The sequence below is a fragment of the Lepidochelys kempii genome, chromosome 13 (assembly GCF_965140285.1).
Source record: "Lepidochelys kempii isolate rLepKem1 chromosome 13, rLepKem1.hap1, whole genome shotgun sequence".
In the NCBI taxonomy this organism is placed as follows: Eukaryota; Metazoa; Chordata; order Testudines; family Cheloniidae; genus Lepidochelys; species Lepidochelys kempii.
The window spans coordinates 28,390,349-28,410,103 of record NC_136392.1 but is presented as its reverse complement, the minus strand read 5'-3'; the positions used below and the strand labels follow the sequence as shown (position 1 = coordinate 28,410,103).

General features: G+C 51.3%; 2 protein-coding genes across 4 annotated transcripts in view; one reads left to right on the top strand and one right to left on the bottom strand.

The window, feature by feature from the left end:
• The window catches only part of NECAB3 (N-terminal EF-hand calcium binding protein 3), a 108,703-nt gene that overhangs the window by 13,649 nt on the left and 75,299 nt on the right, over nt 1-19,755 (bottom strand). For all 3 annotated transcript variants that reach the window (XM_073309904.2, XM_073309905.2, XM_073309906.2), the window contains exons 6-10: nt 4,933-5,069; nt 2,987-3,108; nt 1,954-2,033; nt 1,171-1,224; nt 21-136 (exon numbers count right to left, since the gene is read on the bottom strand). In XM_073309904.2, coding sequence (XP_073166005.2) covers nt 21-136; nt 1,171-1,224; nt 1,954-2,033; nt 2,987-3,108; nt 4,933-5,069 — 509 coding nt within the window. The remainder of the gene's footprint in view (nt 1-20; nt 137-1,170; nt 1,225-1,953; nt 2,034-2,986; nt 3,109-4,932; nt 5,070-19,755) is intronic.
• ACTL10 (actin like 10) lies at nt 16,108-17,226 on the top strand. The gene has a single exon (XM_073309355.2). The coding sequence runs from the start codon at nt 16,108-16,110 to the stop codon at nt 17,224-17,226; it is 1,119 nt and encodes a 372-aa protein (XP_073165456.2).

Sequence of the window (19,755 nt, the reverse complement as noted above, 5' to 3'; positions counted from 1 at the left end):
CAGCTGCCCAGGAGACTTACTGTAAGCAGCGGCTCTGTCCGGCTGTGAGCTCTGTGTAGGATTGGAGTGCCTGGTGGAATCCCTCTAAGCCGCTCTCTGTCACCGACAGCTGTCTCTGAGCCACCAGGATGTGGGGCTGCAGGGAGAGAGGGCACAGTTAGGACTCCAGGCCAGACCTGCAGGCCCTTGCTAGAGGCAAAGGTGCCGACACATTGAGAGGGTCAGTACTCTTGCTCCAGGAGCTCGCTGGGGCTGCCCTTTGTACTACAGACTCGCTGTCCCCTCTGCTTTCCCCTGCCCATCACACTGCATGGTGGCTCATTAGGCCAGGGCCTCTCGAGTCGTGTAATGAACACGTGGCGGGTGCTGAGAGGCGCCGTCTCCTCTGTTAACTGAGCAGTGATGAACTGCTGCCAAGGTTGCAAGTGCAGAACTGCAACAGGCCACCCTGGGAGCGAGGAGCTGTAACGCATACCCTGCCTGATCCGCAGGGAGCGGGGCCACTACTGCCTCTCCCGGTCTCCGCAAGGCTAGGGGCGTGGTGAATTAGTGCACGCTGCAGCCACCTGGTCACATCCCCTCCAGTCAGCTCCACTGGCCCCCTGTGCCCTCTCCCTGGGGCAAGAGAGGACATAGCTGCTATACCTGGGGGGTCATAGGGACTTTCCACCACAGGGTCCCTTCCATCCGGGTTTAAACTGGCTTGCTCCTGCATGGAGTTGGCCCAGTGTCTCATGGGACTCACATGCAGAACATTCCCTCTGAGCCCACGGGCTTCCTTTGGACTCATTCAGGTGTGGCCCTTTCTTCACATGCAGCCCCGTGGATTGAAACACGCTCTCCTCAGAGGAACCATTTAGCAGATGGAACTTATGCCCTAGTCTGCCCACCATTCTGGTTCCCTTGCCTATCAATCTGGGGTGCGAGACCATGGAACAATGACTCCAGCTTCAGAGCGAAGCCGGGGACTCTCTCTGGTGAGTTCAACCGGGAATGTGCGCGTCTGTCTGCGCTCAGGCAGGCGTGCACATCCGTGCGTCAATGCAGGGATGGGAGGCCTGTACCCGTCTGCACCTGCACGTGAGTGGATGTGTGTGTGAGACAGAGAGAGAGAATCTCTTTGTGTCTCGGTGCTAGCAATCAATGGAAAGCAGCAGGCCTAGAACTTACAGCATTTCTCCCTTTGCAAGCAACTTCTTCTTTTAGAGGCTCCAGCCTTGGGCTCTGCATTTGTAAAAAAGCAAAATCATTGCTAATATGAGAATCTAATTACAGGGGAAAACAAGGGTGGGGTCAGGGCCGGCCTTGGTTCTGGGTGGGCGGCCCAGGGCAGCAGGCCAAAGAGGGCACCATGAGCAGGGTTTGCCTGAGTCTCACCTGACCTGCCGAGAGCTGGCTGGGCTGACGGAGGAGGCAGGCAGGCAGGCAGGCGAGCAGCAGCGTCTGGAGAGGGTGGAGGGATCCACGCTGCAGCGGGGCAGTTGGACAACCAGCCAGGTGACTCCTCCGGAGCAGGGGTGCCCCTCCATGGGGGCTTCAAGAGAGTCCCTACTAGACATTAACCCACTGGCCAAACCAACTTGGGACTTGACAGAGCAGTGATCTGCTCCGGAGAGGCTGGGGACTTGAAGACCAAGGGTGGTGGCACCTCAGCAGAGCTCTGCAGGGAAGGTCCAGCGGGGAGTAGGAGGGGGACTGGTGGGTCAGGACTGAGCTGTCCCAGACCTGAAAGAACAAGGGGTGCTCAGGTCAGGAGTGGGTCCATTAGCAGAGCTGAGAGGGGGCCCAGAACCAGAACAGCAGGGAGTGCTGCAGGTCAGGACTGAGGCGAGTCAGAGGTGATGCTGCACTGGCTGAGATGCAGAGGTCCATGCCCACACTCGCAGGGGGGCTGCGGGGTGGGGTTGAGCTGTATTACCATACGCGGAACAAGTCTTCCCTCTACCCACGCACCTTGCATTCCAGTTTGTCAATGAGCTGCTGTAGCCTGTTAATCTGAGCTGCCCACTGGCTGTCAGCTTCGACACAAACCCCTAGATGGAAAATGGACAGGGAGATGCCATTGTTAGCCAGGTTCACACAGGGATGGCTCAGTTCACCCACACCCTGGCTGTCTGCCCCAGCTCTTTATACAGACTAGGTCCTCTGGCAGTAGGCACAACAGATGAAGAAAGTGGTGAATCTTTATTGCTGCCTTTTAGCATTTACGGGACAGATTTATTTGGCATTGATTGGCTCTGGAAGGCAGACAATATTTTACTCTCTTTCTGCCTAAATAATACACCCTTCCTTGAGACTGCAGGCAATGTCGGCAATGTCTGAATTTCACTGCTAGCGGGATGGGAGCCCTCTGGATTTCTTGTGATTTATGCGACTAGGATGAGCCGATCCTGGTCCCACTGATGTTAATGCCAAAGTACCAGTTGGGATTCAGCTAGGCGTTCAGAGGTGCAGGTGCTGATCTGAACTATTGCCACGGACTGCTGGATCGATGGGGACGGGAGGGGAGCAGGGAGGCTGTGGGGTGGTCTGGATTGCGGGGGCGGGCAGGGCTTAGAATCACATGGATAAACTCCTGAACATTTGGATCTAAACTGGACCCAATCTCTGATCCTTACTCCAAAGGAAACTGAGACGCTCCAACTAAGTACAGATAGGATGGTCCCCGGAACATTAGCACTGGTGTCCTTCCTGGCAGTGGGACTGCGTACAGAACAATAACCTGATCTGACTTCCTGCAGAACGTTGGTTCAGATATTTCCCCATCCACCAAGCTAGGCCAAATCACAGAAAGACACACGAGGCTCCCTTGAACTCGGGCATTATAAATCACATCCGTGAGGGAAAGCGGACTCAGAGCTGGTGTTCACACCCTCCCACGTCTCATTGTAACCCACACCGCCACCCTCCAAAGGCAGCAAGGTCCCAAGAGACAGGCGGCACAATGGTAATGGCTTCTCCCTCATCCACCTGGCCCTGCCAATACCTGTAGTAAGCATCCCGGAATAGGGATCCGTTGGAGACAAGCAGACGGTCTTCTGAGCTCTGCGCCCACATCTCCTGCCAGATCTCAGGCCAATGAAGACTTCAGATTTCTTCAAGTCTTTCCTAAAAACAAAAACGGATGTACTCAGCGCAGACCGCCGGCTACACCCTCCCCTGTGTCTGCCATCCCCGGCTTCCCCGTGGGAGTGGGTTGTGCAGGCACCGCACACAGGTGGGGAAACCAGAGAGACAATCATGTTTTCACTAACTGAGATCTATTGGAGGCCTGACCCGGAATGTTAGATGACACCAGAAGGAAGAAACCAAGACCTTGTGGCCGAGCAGAAAGAGCTCAGGTTCTGCCCATTGGCACGTGTGCTGCCCAAACTCTCAGACCTGGCCGACTGGCACAGTCGCACCCCCTCCTGGGCCTGCACACGAATGCTCAAACGACAACAGAAAACCAGCTACTGTTGTCCAGCTCAGTCATCCAGGAGCATCTCAGACCTGATCCGGAGCAGTGCTGACTGCGCACTCAAGCCCCACTCTCATCTTACTAGGTGCTTCTTCAAACAAACTCCCATTCAAGTCAGCCAGTGGCTGGACTGGAGCAGGCAGACTGAGCAGTACCCCTCGCAGGGACTGGCTGGCCCAGAGCGGGCGGGCTGGGCAGAGCCTGTGCTGGGGACCAGTTGAGCTGAAGCAGTTGGGGCAGGCAGTGCCTGGGTTTTTTTTTCCAGTGGTCTGCACAGCTCTCAGGGTACAGCTACACTGCACGCTCCTTACAGCAGCCTGGAGAGGGCAGACACTGCCCGCCCCCTTAATCCAGGTATAAATAGCAGTGTAGATGGTGGGACACTGCTTAGGTGAGCAGAGTACAGACATGCCAGAACCTTTGGCTATGTACTTTACATGGCTCTCTGCATGCCCAAGCAGTGCCTCTCCTGTCTACACTGGTATCCTGCTGCCTCCCCTCCCCAGAGCCCTTCCCAGACACAGTGAAAGGCTCCAGCCGCAGGGAAAAGCTCCCGCAGTGGGGAAAGGCTCTGGAAGAGGGCAGGAGGCAGTGGGGAAAGGCTCTGGCAGCTCCCTGTGCTGGGCAAAGGCTCCGGCAGTGGGGAAAGGCTCTGGCAGCTCCCTGTGCTGGGCAAAGGCTCCGGCAGTGGGGAAAGGCTCTGGAAGAGGGCAGGAGGCAGTGGGGAAAGGCTCTGGCAGCTCCCTGTGCTGGGCAAAGGCTCCGGCAGTGGGGATAGGCTCTGGCAGCTCCCTGGGGTGGGGAAAGGCTCCGGTAGCAGGGAGAAGGCAATGGGGAAAGCAGCTGGCTGCTGCTGGAAGCTTTTCCCCACGGCCTCCCCCGGCCAGAGCCTTGCCCGGCCACGTGCAGCTGCGCAGCGCAGTGTGGACTCAGCCTGCCCTTCACTGCCGTGCGTAGTTACACATACACTACACGCCACCATCAGTGACGTGCAGTGTAGACATTGCCTCAGAGCAAGACACAAAGGAGCGTGTCAGAAGAACAGGGATGCAATCCGGAGAGCGCAGTAACAGCGTGTCCGGGAGTGCCTCCAGCCTCTGGCCCTCGCTGGAGCGGTGTTTCCTCAGCTCTGTTTGCTGGTAACTAAGGGGGCAAAGCGGGCGGTGGGGCTCAGGAACGAAGCCAAAGAGGAGCATCATGTGGCAACGAGAGTTCCCCTAACTTTGCCAGCACCAATATCTCGGAGGGCGGGTCAGCTGCGTTAATATGCAGTCACTGGGGGGGGGGGGGGGGGTTCGTAGCATTAACACCCTGCTGCAATGTGGGCTCTCTTGGGAGGCCATTAGCCAAAGCCACATTGGGAACCAAGCACAAACGGGTAGGTCCCAAATGCACAGCTCACCATGGGCCACGCTCCCTGCCTCCCATCTGGGCCGATACCAGCTGCCCCACGCCAGCTGCCCCGGCTTTACCTCTCCCAGCCGGCCTGCTCTTCGATCATGTCCGAGGCGCACTCCAGCGAGGCCTGCAGGGTCTGCAGCTGGGTCCTGGTCTCCCGCAGCAGGAAGCGGGTCACAAACTGCTCCATCTTGGAGGAACTCTCGTACTCCTGTGGGGAAGGAGAGAGAGGGAACGTCGCACCTGATGCCAGATCAGGTACTCCAGGAGACCTCTCTGCTGGGCTGCAGCCTCCTCTCCTGTAATGTCCCAGGCCCATCTCGCTCCCACCCAGCGCCTCACTGGGCCTTGGCAGATGCAGCTGCTGAAGAGCCCGTCCCAGATTTTATACGCAACCCAGAGCCATACGGGGAGATCAGTTCATTCTACACAATAATGGTGCTGCCGCTGTGGCACCTTCCCTCCAAAGAGCTCCAGGCACCGGAATAGCATTCAAAGCCCCTCCCAAGCCCCCAGGCAGGGAGGCTAATGCACTCCCACTTATCAGGTGGGGAAACTGAGGCACGAGCGGAGCGTTTTTCATGCTTGGAGCAGGTGAATAAATATATAGAAATGTTGCAGACTTTAATACTGGGTTGGCTTTGCATTTCTGTAAAGACCTTAGAGCCTTGAGATAAGTGCTGGGAACATCAATAAATGCCTTGTCCAAGGACACTGAGAAAGTCAGTGGCAGAGCCTGGGACAAGAATTTAGGAATCTCAGCTTCCGATCCTCTGCCCTAACCACTCGCTTGTACAGCTTCTTGTGCCCAGCAGAGCTGGATATAGGCAAGACAGTTGATAGCTCTTCAGCTCCCTATTGAGCCGTAGTGTATTAAATGCTAGAAATGATCGCGGGATGTGTGGTGGGGGTGGGCAATTTAAAACAGAAATCAGATTAAAGGGAAACCACAGCTGGCCTCCACTTGTCAGGCACAGTCAGCTCCAAACTGCAAGGAAGCTAATGGCATTTTCACAGGTCAAACCTCTTCAGGAGTTCTCATTTGCAGGCTCTCAGAAGCGCTGGATATTGAATGCACTGTTTTGGAAAAGAGAATCATTCGGCAACAATCGGCAGTTCTCTAGTGCAGTGCAAGACTCAGTTACTAGCTGCAGAAGGTATCCCTGGGACAAAAAGCACAGCACAGTGAGCATCAACGGGCCTCCCCATTGGCAGCTTCACAGAGGCCAAGGAGTTGGACTGAATGGGCCAGGCAGACCAAACACGCTCCTCTAGCCCAGAGGCAGGTGGGGTAGCACAGCAGAACGTGCCCCGTTGCTATCCTGGTGTGCTGGTTTTGTGACCAACAAAAAGACAGTTCTCAACCAGGGGTACTCAGAGCTCTTCCAGAGGGTACATCAGCTCATCTAGATATTCGCCCGGTTTTATAACAGGCTACATAAAAAGCACTAGCCAAGTCAGGACAAACGAAAATTCATAGACAATGATTTGTTTAAACTGCTCTGCACACTGTGCATTGAAATGTAAGTACAATATTTGTATTCCAATTGATTGATTTTATAACGATATGGTAAAGATGAGAAAGTCCGCCATGTTTCAGTACTAGTGTGCTGGGACACGTTTGTATTTTTATGTCTGATTTTGTAAGGTTCTAAGTGAGGTGAAACTTGGGGGTACGCAAGACAATTCAGACTCTTGAAAGGGGTACAGAAGTCTGGAAAGGTTGAGAACCACTGGACTAGAGTCCCCAGGGCAGCCCATCCAGTGCCTCTCCCCATCGCCGAATGCACACCCACTGCCCCCAAAGAGAATCATTTGAAATTGTCATTGCATAGGCAGGGACTGGACCAGCAGCTTCTTTCCTCTCAGGTTAAACTCAGTACACAAATGCAACTAGCAAGTAGGTCAAATTTATCCTTGGTTTAACTCCATTGACTTCCAAGGAGAGGCAGCAGGAAAGAATATGGCCCTCTGTGTGCTGGACCACTCAGAATATGAGAACCATTGAGCTCAGCCAGCAGCTGGGAGCCCGGATGTCTCTCTGCCTTCATACATAGCACTTCTGGCTTGAACTAACCTAGGCTGGACTCTCTGTGAACCAAATTCAGACATTCATCAGCCCCATTGGTGACTTGGTGAGAGATCTCTGATCCAGGACAAGGCTTGCCTCATCAGAGCTAAAGTTTCCAGTTGCAGTTCAAAGTGACACAAGCATAAGTTTGAGAATAGGCTTTTTCTACAAAATCCATATAAAAATATCCCACCATTATCATGTTATCAGTGATGGATACTGTCTGTGGAAGGAGGTGAGAGATCTCCAATATCCAGAAGTCTGGGCATCCTGATGGTCAGTGTAGGAGAGAATTCAAGGGATATTTTTTAAACACAGATAAAATCATTTTTACTCCTGAAGCTGGAAACAAAATGTGTCCAATGTTAACAGTGAAAATCAGAAACTGATAAATATCCAATAACTATAACACAACAGAAATTCTCCTGATCAGTGCCCTGATTCAGTGGTCCAGCCCTATTCAGCAGAACACCCCGGCACACGCTTAACTTTAGGCATTTGCTTAAATCCTGTCAAGTCCAAAGGAAGTTGCTCATATTCTTAAGTGCTTTGCTGAACTGTGGCCAAAGACCGAGCATTGCAGAGCAGGAGGGATCATGTTCCTTTGCTAGCCTGTTGTTTTGCAGATTATAAGCAGAGGTGAGCCACAAAGTATACGGGGCATGCAGCTAACACTCCTTGTTGTGGAGAATAAAGCTGACTGGAAAGTCATGGGCATTTTAATAATATTACATGCTTTTCTAGCACGTTTCCCAGAAATCTCAAAGTATTACACCTCACAACAGCCCGTCTCATGGGCAAATATTTACTATGCCCACTTAACAGTGTCATAGTATCACAGTCTATCTTAAACAAGAGACAATTATTAACCAAAACTTCTACAACTACAGTCACAGACCAGTAGGCTTTCACCCAGCTTGAGTTCCAGCTTTCTTTCTCTTGTTTACCACAGACCACATCCTGTCTGGAATACTGTACAGCACACAGAGACATCCAGCAGCTGAACTATATGCTGCAGATAAACATACCATTATAAGCAGATGGAGGATCTGAGATACAGAAAGTGACTTGCCGAAGGTCATACAGCAAATCAGTGGCAAGGCTGGGAAGAAATCCCAGGGATCCTGATGCCCAATCACCAACTCTAGCTGCTAGACACCACTTCTCTGATAGACACTGAGCTAAGGTCACCACCTCCTGCAGGACGCTGATATGACTGGGACGAGCTTACATCACCACAGAAAGGTGAAATAAACATAAAACTTTCCCATTAAAGAACCCAGAGAACTGGGTGCAGTGAAGGGGAATATGACTGGAGCACTGAGAAAAATGGAGATAACCAGTCAAATTTAGAAAATGCTCCCTCAGGAAAATCACGTGGCAGTACAAAGGGGAAGAACTGGTACTGCCTTCCTGAGGAGGCAAGAGAATTTCCGGAGGTGGTGCAAGGGGACAGAACTAGAAGTAAAAGGAAGCATTTAAGCCAAACAACATTTAGGCTAAATATCAGGGACATTTGCAACTAGACTGGACTATGTGCTATTAAATATACTGGAGGCAACAATCCTGAGTCAGCCAAGCAGATGAGTTAGGTGTGTCATAGCAAGTCTTCTCTGTCTTCTGGTTGCATGGCTAAAACTGGTCCAGGTTACTCCAAGGTTCTTTTTCATCCTTAGATCCATTTAAAAGAACAGTGTCTAGATGTCTCTCTCCTTTTCAGGTACTTTTTCCTTCTCGGGTTTTTTAGCCACCATTGTTTTCCTTAAAAAGCAGATGATGACTCTGGGAATGTCACAGAAAATGTTATTCGGAAATAGAAGTTTAAAGGCTGGCCTGCCCTTCTGCATCCACCATTTGGGAGTATCCGGTGCCCCAGGGGCAGTTTTGCACCCTCAAGATGTGTGGATTGAGCTGCTGTCATGCAGGGGTCTAACTAACTACCTGGCACATGGCCACAACTGAGGTAGACAGCTACATAACATCAGATTGGTGGGGCTTTGGCATGAATGCAGCATTTCCCACCTGAAGCTATAAGCCTTTTTGCACCATCACATTGTTTTCTCTGCTGAGAGATCAAAACCAAAGATCAGGGCTCAAGTAGGAAGTGACAGGATACCTTTTGCCTGCAGCCAGAGCAGATGGTGCTGTGATCCTAACAACTAAGTAGCACTTGGACATGGCCTATACTTGGACGGGAGACCTGCAAGGGACATTGGGTACTGCAAGTAGTGATGCTGGTAGTTCACTAGGAGTGCTCTGCCTTCTCAGTCCATTATGAGAGTGGCAGCAGCGGGCTCCTAGGGATGCAAAAGGTTTCCCAAACACTGGTAGTTACTAAAGATCCCATGTCAATTTTTGCAAGAGCAGGGATGTTAAACCAGCATCTTGGTCACTTTGTCGTCCTAAAATTCATCCATGTGCTTCACTGGATCTGGGACTTGTCTCTACTTTCTATCCCAAAGTGCTGGGCAGTGTGGCACTTTGTGTTTTGCTGCGTTACAATCAGAGGTGGTGGCTGCATTACACATAGGTGATCCCTGGGTATATGACCCACCTCTAAAATAAAAGGCCAGATCCACTTCACTTATGCCCACTAAACAATACTTTAGTCTGCCGTCTGAACTGTCTTTAATGGGACCACTCAGCAAAATTACACAATATGAGTGACTAGTACTGGGTCAGCTCATTATCAGGCAGGGATGAGGGAAGGAACGAGCTGCATGTGGCCCAAACTGATTTGAGGGTCTCCTTAGCATCATTCAGATCCACCCAGTGGAATCTGCTCCCAGCGCTCCACGCCTTGAGGAGTTCACACAAAGACATACACAGAGCCTGGCCTCTTTCTCTCACTGCCAGGGAAGGGTATCCGGGGATAAGCAGCAGGACAATGGGACCCAATGGGCCAGGCAGCCTCAGAGACACCTCATCCATTGTAAAGTCACATCTATGCCTACGGTTGACATCACAGAAGCTCCTTGACTTCTGACACAACTGGCTCAGTAGGGGCAGTACCAGCTGGCTCGGAAGGAATCACAAGATGGGCAATTACAACTCTAGAAAGAAGGTGAAAAAAGCAAAGCAAGAGAAGAAGGAGAAGTGCCCAGATCTGGAGAAGGAAAAGGAGAAAGGGCGACTGGTTATCTATCTGAAAAAGAACAAGTCCACTGTAAGTGCCAGCCGGTGACTCGCCCCAGCTACAGGGGCATCCGCACTCATGCTCTCCAACAGCTTCACACCCCACCTGGCCACGCCCCTCATCCCACACAACATGCACAGTTGCTCTCCACACGTGGCTCCCTGCACAACTGCCACAGACAGACACATGCCAGGCTCCACCCCCCTAACACTATCCCCGCGTTCCATCTCTCCTGTAGAGCGACCAGACAGAGGCTGAGGTCTGGGCGACATGGACCAGCCACTGCCGTGTGGACTTGTGTCGGAACTAGGTTTCAAAACTAGAATAACCGGCCCTGGGCTAAGGCCCTTCTCTAGCCTTAGGTTTTTGCTGGCCCAGGGTGGGGGTACATTACGCTGGTGGGTCGAGTAGAGGTGTGTACATTTTTATACTGTTTGCATTATACAGTGCGAAGGAATGCTGGTGACAAGAACCATCATGAGTTCCTAATTGACAATGTATTTGTCTTAATCCTTCTTGAGTAATTGGAATTCGAGCCCCTAGGCCAGCCATTGTCTCTTGCTCTTGGGGAAACAAGAAACCAAAACCCTGGGCAGGGGGACTGGGGAACGGTCCCCTAAAACACATCAATAACCCAGGAAAGTCCCCAAAGACCAATACCTACTTTGCCTAATAAGAAGCCGTGGAATTTCCCGTCAGCCAACTGGCAAACACCCTGCCCCTGGGGTGACTGGGAAGAGACCGGTGGCCGAGGGAAGGCACTTTCCGGGAAGTAGCTTCACTCTGCGGCACCGTCAGCCGTGTCACTGGCCACGTCTGCTCTCCAGGAGCGCCTGGCTGAGGCTGGAGAGCTGAAAGGGGAGGTCCTGAGTGGCAGGGGAGCAGCCCAGGCCAATGGGACCGAAAGCTTTGTTTGTTTCATTTATTCTACAGATCAAAGCAGTGCTGCTGCCTCCTCTTGGGAAGCTGTCCCACTGCCCAAAGACCCCCTCTCTGATCACCCTCCCTCCTGGAAGCACAGTTAAAATCTTTGGCAGATCGGAGCTGGGCAGCAGGAGGGGAGAGGTTCCCCGGCCACCACAGCCGTTCCCCTCATCAGCACGGCTGGGAGCCGGAGATGGGGACATCCAGAAGATGAGGAGGATCCTGACCCTGTTCTTTTTGGTGGAGTCTGACAAGGCCGAGGGAGGGGATTCCCTGGGCTCCAAGAACCAGGTGAGGTTCTGGTACACCATACACCCAGGCGCTGGGAGTGGATGGCCCAGGCGGTGAGCAGCCCAAGGAGCGTCGCTGTCTCCAACAACACTACAGTGCGTGCGGGAACCAAGGAACCCATGGAAGGGGGAAAATAAACCAACTCGAGCATCTCAGATGACTGGCTGTGTTTAGTATGTGTTCGGGGGCGCGGGAGGAAGACAGGAAGACAAGAAATATTAGAGCCTTACACTAAGGGTCTGGCACGAGCGACCCCACGCTGCAGTCCTTGGCTGGAGAGAGGGCCTCCAGGAGACAGTGCAGGAGGTGGGGGATGGGGCGGGAGGAAAGAAAGAAATTGGCTTTGCAAAGTGAATGCTTCCAAGCTAGCCCTGGAGACAGAGCTCCTTTCACAGCCTTTCAGGGGTTCCCGAGAGGTGAATCGACCAATGAGAAGGATGGCGGGTGAAAAGGCAAATTGCCTGGGAAGAAATTCCCATTGTATAAAGAGGGGGCAGGAGCCTCCACTCTATCAGCTGAGAACTAAGAAGGTGTGGGGGGTTCCTGGCTTTCCTGGTGGAGTGGGAAGTGCAGGGCCAACTGTTTCCACGAGCAAACCTCTGGCATACTGACATACAGGGATGTCCATGCTGCATCGAGAGATGCCATGGAGCATTGTTAACCAGAGAAACTGGGGCTAAGAAAATGCTGGCACCTGGTCAACACAGCAGACTGGAAATCAGCCAGCGGTCAGGAGTTACAGTCGTGTATATAGCAAGACGGGAGGCTTAGTGTTCCTCTAACGTCCCTCTGTTGTGACTCACGGAAAGCAACAAAAGCGTTGCTGAACCATTTAACATTGGCTTTTATTAGAAACTCAGGCTAGAAAGTGCTTTCCTGTCTGCTAACCAACTACCCTGTGTTCTCTCTCCTTGTCAATCTGTGCTGCTAGTCACACTCTGGAGTGGAGTTATATAACTGTGTAGTCACACTGCGTGAACCAGGAGCCAGCTCCAACAGAAAAAAGAGCTTTTTGCAGAGAGTAAAAGAAATTTGGCTGTTTCCACCCTCTTTCTCCCTAGGCTCTGGATCAAAGATCTTTAACATCAGGAAGGAGAGGCCCACAAAACAGGTTTTTGGTGAATAAGAAAGCCACATCCCAGAAGCTGGTAGAATCACAGAATAATAGAAACATAGGGCTGGAAGGGGCCTAAAGAAGTCATCAAGTTCAGCCCCCTGTGCTGAGGCAGGACCAAGTAAATCTAGACTATCTCTGTCAGGTGTTTGTCCAACATGCTCTTCAAAACCTCCAGTGATGGGGATTCCACAACCTCCCTCGGAAGCCTGTTCCAGAGCTTAACTGCCCTTAAACTTAGAAAGTTTTCCCTAATATCTCACCTAAATCTCCATTGCTGCAGATTAAGCCCATCACTTCTTGTCCTACCTTGTGTGAACATGGAGAACAATTGATCACAGTCCTCTTTATAACATATTCACATATTTGAAAATTGTTATCAGTCTAGTCTAGATGCGATAAATCGACTGCTGAGCGTTCTCCTGTCGACTCCGGTACTCCACCAGGGTGCGAGGCGCAGGCCCCAGATCCTTGTCACTAGTACTACCACCTAGCCAGTTATTCCCCAGTATAGTATTCTAAATTGATACCATCAATACCGTTCAGCTCATGGCTTTATCCTACTGGGACTGAGCTGCGTGTGATGCTTAGCAAGAAATCTAGAACATGGCAAAATAGAAACAAGCCAGGGAGGCAAGAGTAGGGGTGTGAAACAGTTTGTTGGGCAAATCTTGCTTCCTTCCAATTCCCCTTGTAGTTTCATGTCTGTCCTCAACTGTTGTGTAGTTGCTATACATTGTTAAACAGTTCCTACATTCCACTTCAGAGGTGGCTGCATTTCAGTGTGTGCGCATGAAATGCTTCCTGTCAATAAATAATGTAAATCCCAAAGGATCTTACAGAGTCTTACAAGCTGTCAGTGTAGGAATCACTTCACCCCTTCCTTTGGATGTTTAGCAGCACATAGCAAGATGACAGAATTAAGACAGTGGGCTGGGACCTTGCCAGGGTCTCAGCCGTGTCATCCCGACCTGTGGAAAGTGTGGCACGGGTCTGATGCCCAGGGCTTTGGTATTACAATGCATTCTCCTGGCATCGGCAGTTCCAGCACACACACATACACACACGTGTACACACAGGTCTGTGAGGTCATGGGAGCTAACAATCCCTTTCTAGGAACAGAAGCCACATGGGGTAGGGGAAGATTCCAGAACTTCCAGGACAGCGTCCCCCCACTGGAACCCTTCCTTCCTCACCAGCAGTTCCAGGCCGCACCCGGGAGCCCTAATGTCTGTCCTAGGCCAGCTCCAAGAGGATCCAGGGGTCAGAGGGGAGGGGAGATGGACATCATCAGGTGAGGGCATTGTACCATACATGACTCCATCTCAGCAGGGAGGGTATCAGAATCTGGGTTTGTGTGGGGCTGCAATCAGGGAGCACTTCCAACACATCTCCCCCAGAGAAATGATGCTCTTTTAGGGACGGGGGCCCTAAATGCAACATAAAGGCCCATTCAGAGCCCTAGAACACACCCAATGGCCACCCTCGCCCTGTGACAAAATTGAGCTGCAAGGTTTTATAGCTGGGGAATCTGAACTCCAGGAAGATCCTAGGGCCAGTCAACATGGCTGAGCACATTTGGGTTGGAATTTAACAACCCATGAACATTTCTTTGCCAAGTGTCAAGCTGCCCAGGGGAGCGCTCAGCAATGCCACGCTGAGGTCACTGTTGCTATCAACCCATTCAGCTGGGGGCAGTGAAGGGTGGGGAAAGAGAACAGGAGAAACAAGTGAGAAGGGGACGGCATGGAGGAGACTGAAGAACATTGGGTTTAACTATATGATCGTGTTAGATAAGGTAACCCCAAACAGTGCACCCGGTGCTGCCCAGGACCCTGGATCCCTGACACCAAGGTAGTCTGTCTGCATGGCTGTTCCAGAGCCATGGACCCTGGAAGCCTATGGCTTCCAGGCTTTGGACCCCCGCCACCTGCCTGGTGGGCTGCTGAGAAGCTGGGCGGGTGAGCTGACAGGACAGTAGGCAAGTTTCTGATGGATCCTGCCAGGTTTCCGGAGGAATTTCATCAAAATCGAACTGTTTCCTCAAAATGCTTTGATCTTACCAATCTGCAAAATCTGACAAAAAACATGTCATTGCAATTTTTCCAACCAGCTCTACTCCCTTCATCGCCAGAATGGCCTTTGCTGTGCCTTTGCTGTGCCTTTGCTGTGCTATCCTGGGTAGTCCTGCACTATTTAACATGGCCCAATGTGGGGGGACAGACATTTTTAGGAGAGTTGCCCAACAACAGCAAGTGACCTCAGCTCAGTGTGTGCCATGGACAGCCCTAGGACAGGGAGGGTGTTATACTTTCATTTCTCAGAGGGTTGCACCGTAAGGTGGAGAACATCATTCCATTCCAAACCCCAATTTTCAGCTGCTCACAATTTTCCTTATACATTTCCTTTGGGAGCGAAATTTCACACCATAGCCCAAAGCTGGGGGCTTTGTTTTTTAATTTGAATAAAATCCATTTGGTCCTTTCTGAGGTGCGTGTAAGGGGGGTAAGGGGTGGGAAGGCTTTGTGACCATTTGATAGGCTAAGACAAGTGATAAAGGCCTGAACACTGCTTCCACTAACGGATCCACAGCCTCCACTGAGGAACGTGCGTGTTTGCCAGGTTTGCACAGTTTTGATTTGGAAAGAACAGTTGAAAATGCCACACCGAGCACACACAGGATGTCATTTTTAGCACCTATTAAAGATCGCCCTTACCAATATGCATGCAGGTATCAGTTGATGAGGGGGGAAATGCAGGTTTCAGGGAGAATCAGCACAAGGTCTAAGCACTGTTTAAGTCTTTAGGGTGAAGTGATACATAGCATCACTCAAACCCTCTGTTCATAGCACAGACCCTCTGAGTTGTGATGTATTCTTAGGCAAATACATTGGCAATAACTTTCAAAGGGCTGTAGCACCTGATTATCTAGCCCTGGGCAAGCATCAGTGCATCTCTGGCCTCGTGCTCACTCTGTGTACTCATGGCTGCACGCGTGGTGCACATTCTGCTTGGTACCCGCACAAGGCAAGATGGTTATCAAGCCACATTGGCACAAACACTGGGAGCTGCCACGTACATGCGGCCCTGCTAAGACAGAAATGCCCTACGACCCGTCTGGGGTAGGAAAACCAGGCCCAGGCCGTAGATAGTGCACTAGAGTCAAGATTTAAAGTTAATGTGGTAGGGCATCCAAATCCCCTAGGCAGTTTTGAAAAATCACAGCCTAGGAGCACCAAAGCAGCAGTCTGGATTGCCATTCTTCCGGATCATTCCTTTGGGCTCTTGGAGCACTGTCCTGTTGTGACGGGAGCCTGTTTCAATGCAATGTGTTGCTGAGCAGACGTACCAGCATGATTGTGTTTACGTGACAAGGCATGATGAGATGGCCAAAAGTGTCCAAGCAGACCAACTCCAGAAGGGGGCAACTCCACGGCACATCCAAGTCACTGCTGCTGAGGAACCCCCGGCTTGTGGGCATGTCCTGACTCTTGATCATTGCGTTTCTCAGCTGTAATCCCGCATTCACAATGGGTTTGTATTTAACTGGTAACGTGACTAGACACTGCATTATAGATCATCCGTTTGCTCTGTTGCAGGATGAGGCAAGCTTTCCAATTCCCTTCTTCCCTCTAATCCCTGACTGTGCGTCTTCCCCATCCTGACGTCAGAAGTGGATAAAGCTCAGACAGTTTGGTGGTGCAGATAACACTATGGGAAAGGTTGCGGTTGTCATCGACAATGGTAGTTGCTTCACTCGAGCCGGCTTTGCTGGAGAGGACAAGCCAAAGTCTGTGCTGAAGACCACGTCCATGCCTCCCACCTGCCCAGCTGTGATGCGGGAGATCCCATGCCATCTCGCTGCTACTGGCTGTGGGATAGGGGGTGCCAGGGCACCCAAAACCCACCCGCTCAGGCATGGCATCATCACTGACTGGGAAGCCATGGAAAATCTGTGGAGCCACCTTTTCTTCTGCGGGCTGAGACTGTCCCCTGAGGAGCACCCACTGCTCATGACCGACTCTCCCTCCTGCCCCACAACCAATCGGGAGAAGGTGGCCGAGGTGTTCTTTGAGGCCTTCGCTGTTCCAGCCTTGCACGTGGCTAACACAGGCCTCCTCTCCCTCTGCTCCTGTGGCAGGGTCACTGGCCTGGCTGTGGAGGCTGGGGCTGGGGTGTCCCATGTCACTTCCATCTGCGCTGGGCAGATCTGGAGGGAAGCCACGTATCGCCTGGACGTGGCTGGGTTTTTCCTTTCCAAGCACATGCATACCCTGCTGCTGAAGAGCTCCAATGACCCACAGCTGCTATATGCCTTGCAGAAGACGACGGTGACCCAGCTGAAGAAGCAGTGCTGCTACGTGTCCATGGACTATGAAGGAGACCTCCAAGACAAAGCTCACCAGTTCCCAGTGTGTTTTAAGACCCCTGATGGGCACTGGATAACTCTGGATAAGGAGCGGTTCTGCTGCCCAGAGCCACTCTTCCAGCCAAAACTGCTAGACCAAAATTCTCCAGGCATTCACCTTTTAGCTTTCCAAAGCCTCCAGAAGGTGCCAGACGAGTGCAAGGGGGACATTATCGGTAACACTGTGTTATCAGGGGGCTCATCAATGTTTCCTGGTTTCCCTGAGAGGATGTGCTCAGAGCTGGATGCCTTGTTATATGGCAAAGGCTACCGGATTAAAATTCTGGCTGCCCCAAAGAGGAGTATGGCAGTCTGGGCTGGAGGCTCCATGGCAGCCTCGCTTAAGTCCTTCCGGCATATGTGGATGAGAAAGGGCGAGTACCAGGAGTGCGGGGCAGCATATGTGCACAAGAAGTTCAATTAGTTTCTAATAAATAACCACTGTTCTGGCTATCTGTCTGCCCAAAATGGTATAATTCTGCCTATACAATTAAAGCCAAGGCAGGAATGCAAAGGTCTCTGTAACAAAGAAAGCAATGCATCTGGCATCCCAGTTTCCTGTTGTCTCTCCAGGGGCAGAGTTAAGGTTGTCATGATATGAGTGCATATGAGTGCATTGTCTGAGAAATACCACCTTACTCCTGGATTTCCTGAGTTTCTATTTCTGGGGCTATCTACACACAAACTGGAATCAAAGTAATTAAACTGCTTTTAATTCACACCTATGAATGTTTCAATGGAAGTCTGTGTGTGGCCACTCTTAATCTGAAACACACGTCGCCACGTATAAGCTTACACCAAAATAACTGATGCTGGCATGAATGAAAACTGATTTAATTATTTTGGTTCCAGTTTGTGTATAGACAACACTAAGGCTCTGAGACTGTGCCTTGCAGGGATACAAAGCACCCAACACGGATGTGTTGCTGCAACTTTAACTTCACCTTAAAGTTTTGTTGGAGAATTTCCTTATTTTTTTTTAAAGTCCCTGAATTTCACTAGAAAGGATCTTTGTCCTGCAGATTGTAGAAGGAATCCCCAATCGAGCTGTTCATGTGAATGTCAGGAAGAGAAACACCCCATTTGTCGACTGGACCTTCTCCAGCAGAACTCAGGAGAGCCACATAGAGCAGGGTTGGGAGGAGAGTAGAGGTGCAGATGATAGCATATATAGAAAGCATTCTTTCCCCATGTTGCATTAGCAAGATTCCTAATACAAAGTTAATAATTCTGGTTTTGACATTAAATCAGATAACCTATGGTGGTGGACATCGGCTCTCAGCTCAGGGAGGCTAGTTAGCTAAGTTTCTCTCTCTCTCTCTTTCTCTCTCATTTTGTTATAAAGTGACAAAAATTAAGAGACCTTTTCCGTTCTGAATACTGCTATTTTTAGGACACCATAACTCAGGAACTCCTTGTACATTTCACTTCAAATCAAGCAGAAAAATTCTATCTTAGACCCAGACCCAACCTGTCAGTTTTGAGGCTCGGGCAAGTTTTGGTCTTGGATTTTAGGGACTTGGTGCATAATTGGCCCAATTCTGGAAACTCAAGACCCAGTTCTCTGCAAGCATTGCTCCTCTGAAGTTAATGGAGTTATGCCAGCATTCTTGGCTGCCCCTCAGTTGGCCACTTTAGCTCTAGAGAGGCTGCTGCCTAGCAATACTCTGAGAAAGGGAAATATTATCACTGAATACACAAGCAGAGTTTTCTTTGCTGATACTTCTTGCTGTGGGGACAGTGCAATGGGGTTGTGTATCTCAGAAGTGGTTTAGGGATGGCCTCAAACTTAATTCAAATCTGCAGAATGAAATTTATTCCCAGTACAAGTATCCCCTCTACAGACTTTAAGGCCCCTTCAGCTCTTCATATCCAGGGACCAAGTCTCAGAGTCACACTCAGGGGCAAGTCTTGAAGTCACTGATTACTCACTGCAAAACTACATCTTGGTGACCTCACAATAGCAGTTTGGTGGCTTTTACAACTGGCCTATTAGTCAGAGGCATATCTCCCAAGAGGTGGGAGGCAGCAGAATTACCCGGACCTCCCTCCCAAGGAAGAGTGGCTGTTACCGTGAGGAAGCCCCAGCATGAGAAATTATATCTCGAGAAAGACAATCAGAATGCCAATGCAAGGGTAGGAGGAAAGATCTGGAGAAGGAGGTAGTGTGATTCAAACACTGTTTTAGAAGAAGAAATTTGTAAGTATCCACTGAGGACATACCCAAGTTACTGGGGTGTCATCATTAGGTTATTCACTGTTATTACGTTTCATTAGTTGCCAGTTTGCAAGGTGCTTTAGGGATAAAAAACCAGACAAGTCCCCGTGCCAAGGAGCTTACAACCATTAGCAAGAGGGATCAGTGGGCTAACCAAACACAAAAAGGAAGAGAGGAAAACACACATAACAGTCACTTACCATAGACACAACTCATACCCTGCAAACACAACATGCATACACTACATCAGAGGTGGGCAAACTACGGCCCGTGGGCCACACCTGGCCCGCGGGACCATCCTGCCCGGCGCTGAGCTCCTGACGGGGAGGCTCGCCCCCAGCCCCTCCCCTGCTGTCCCCCCCCCGCCCAGCCACGCCAGGGCAGTGCTCTGGGCGGTGGGGCTGCGCACTCCTGCAGGGCAGCGCGGTGGGCGGGCTGGCTCTGGCCAGGCAGTGCGGCAGCCACACATGCTGCTCTAAGCGGCATGGTAAGGGGGCTGGGCCGGGGGGGGTGTTGGATAAGGGGCAGGGAGTCCTGGGGGGCAGTTGGATGGGGTGGAGGTTCGTGGCGGGGGGTCAGGGGACAGGGAGGGGTTGGATAGGCGTGGGAGTCCCGGGGGGCCTGTCAGGGGGTAGAGGTGTGGATAGGCGTCGGGGCAGTCAGGGGACCGGGGGGTTGGGGTCCTGGGAGGGGCGTTTAGGGTTGGGGGGGTCTTGGGAGAGGCTGTCAGGCGAC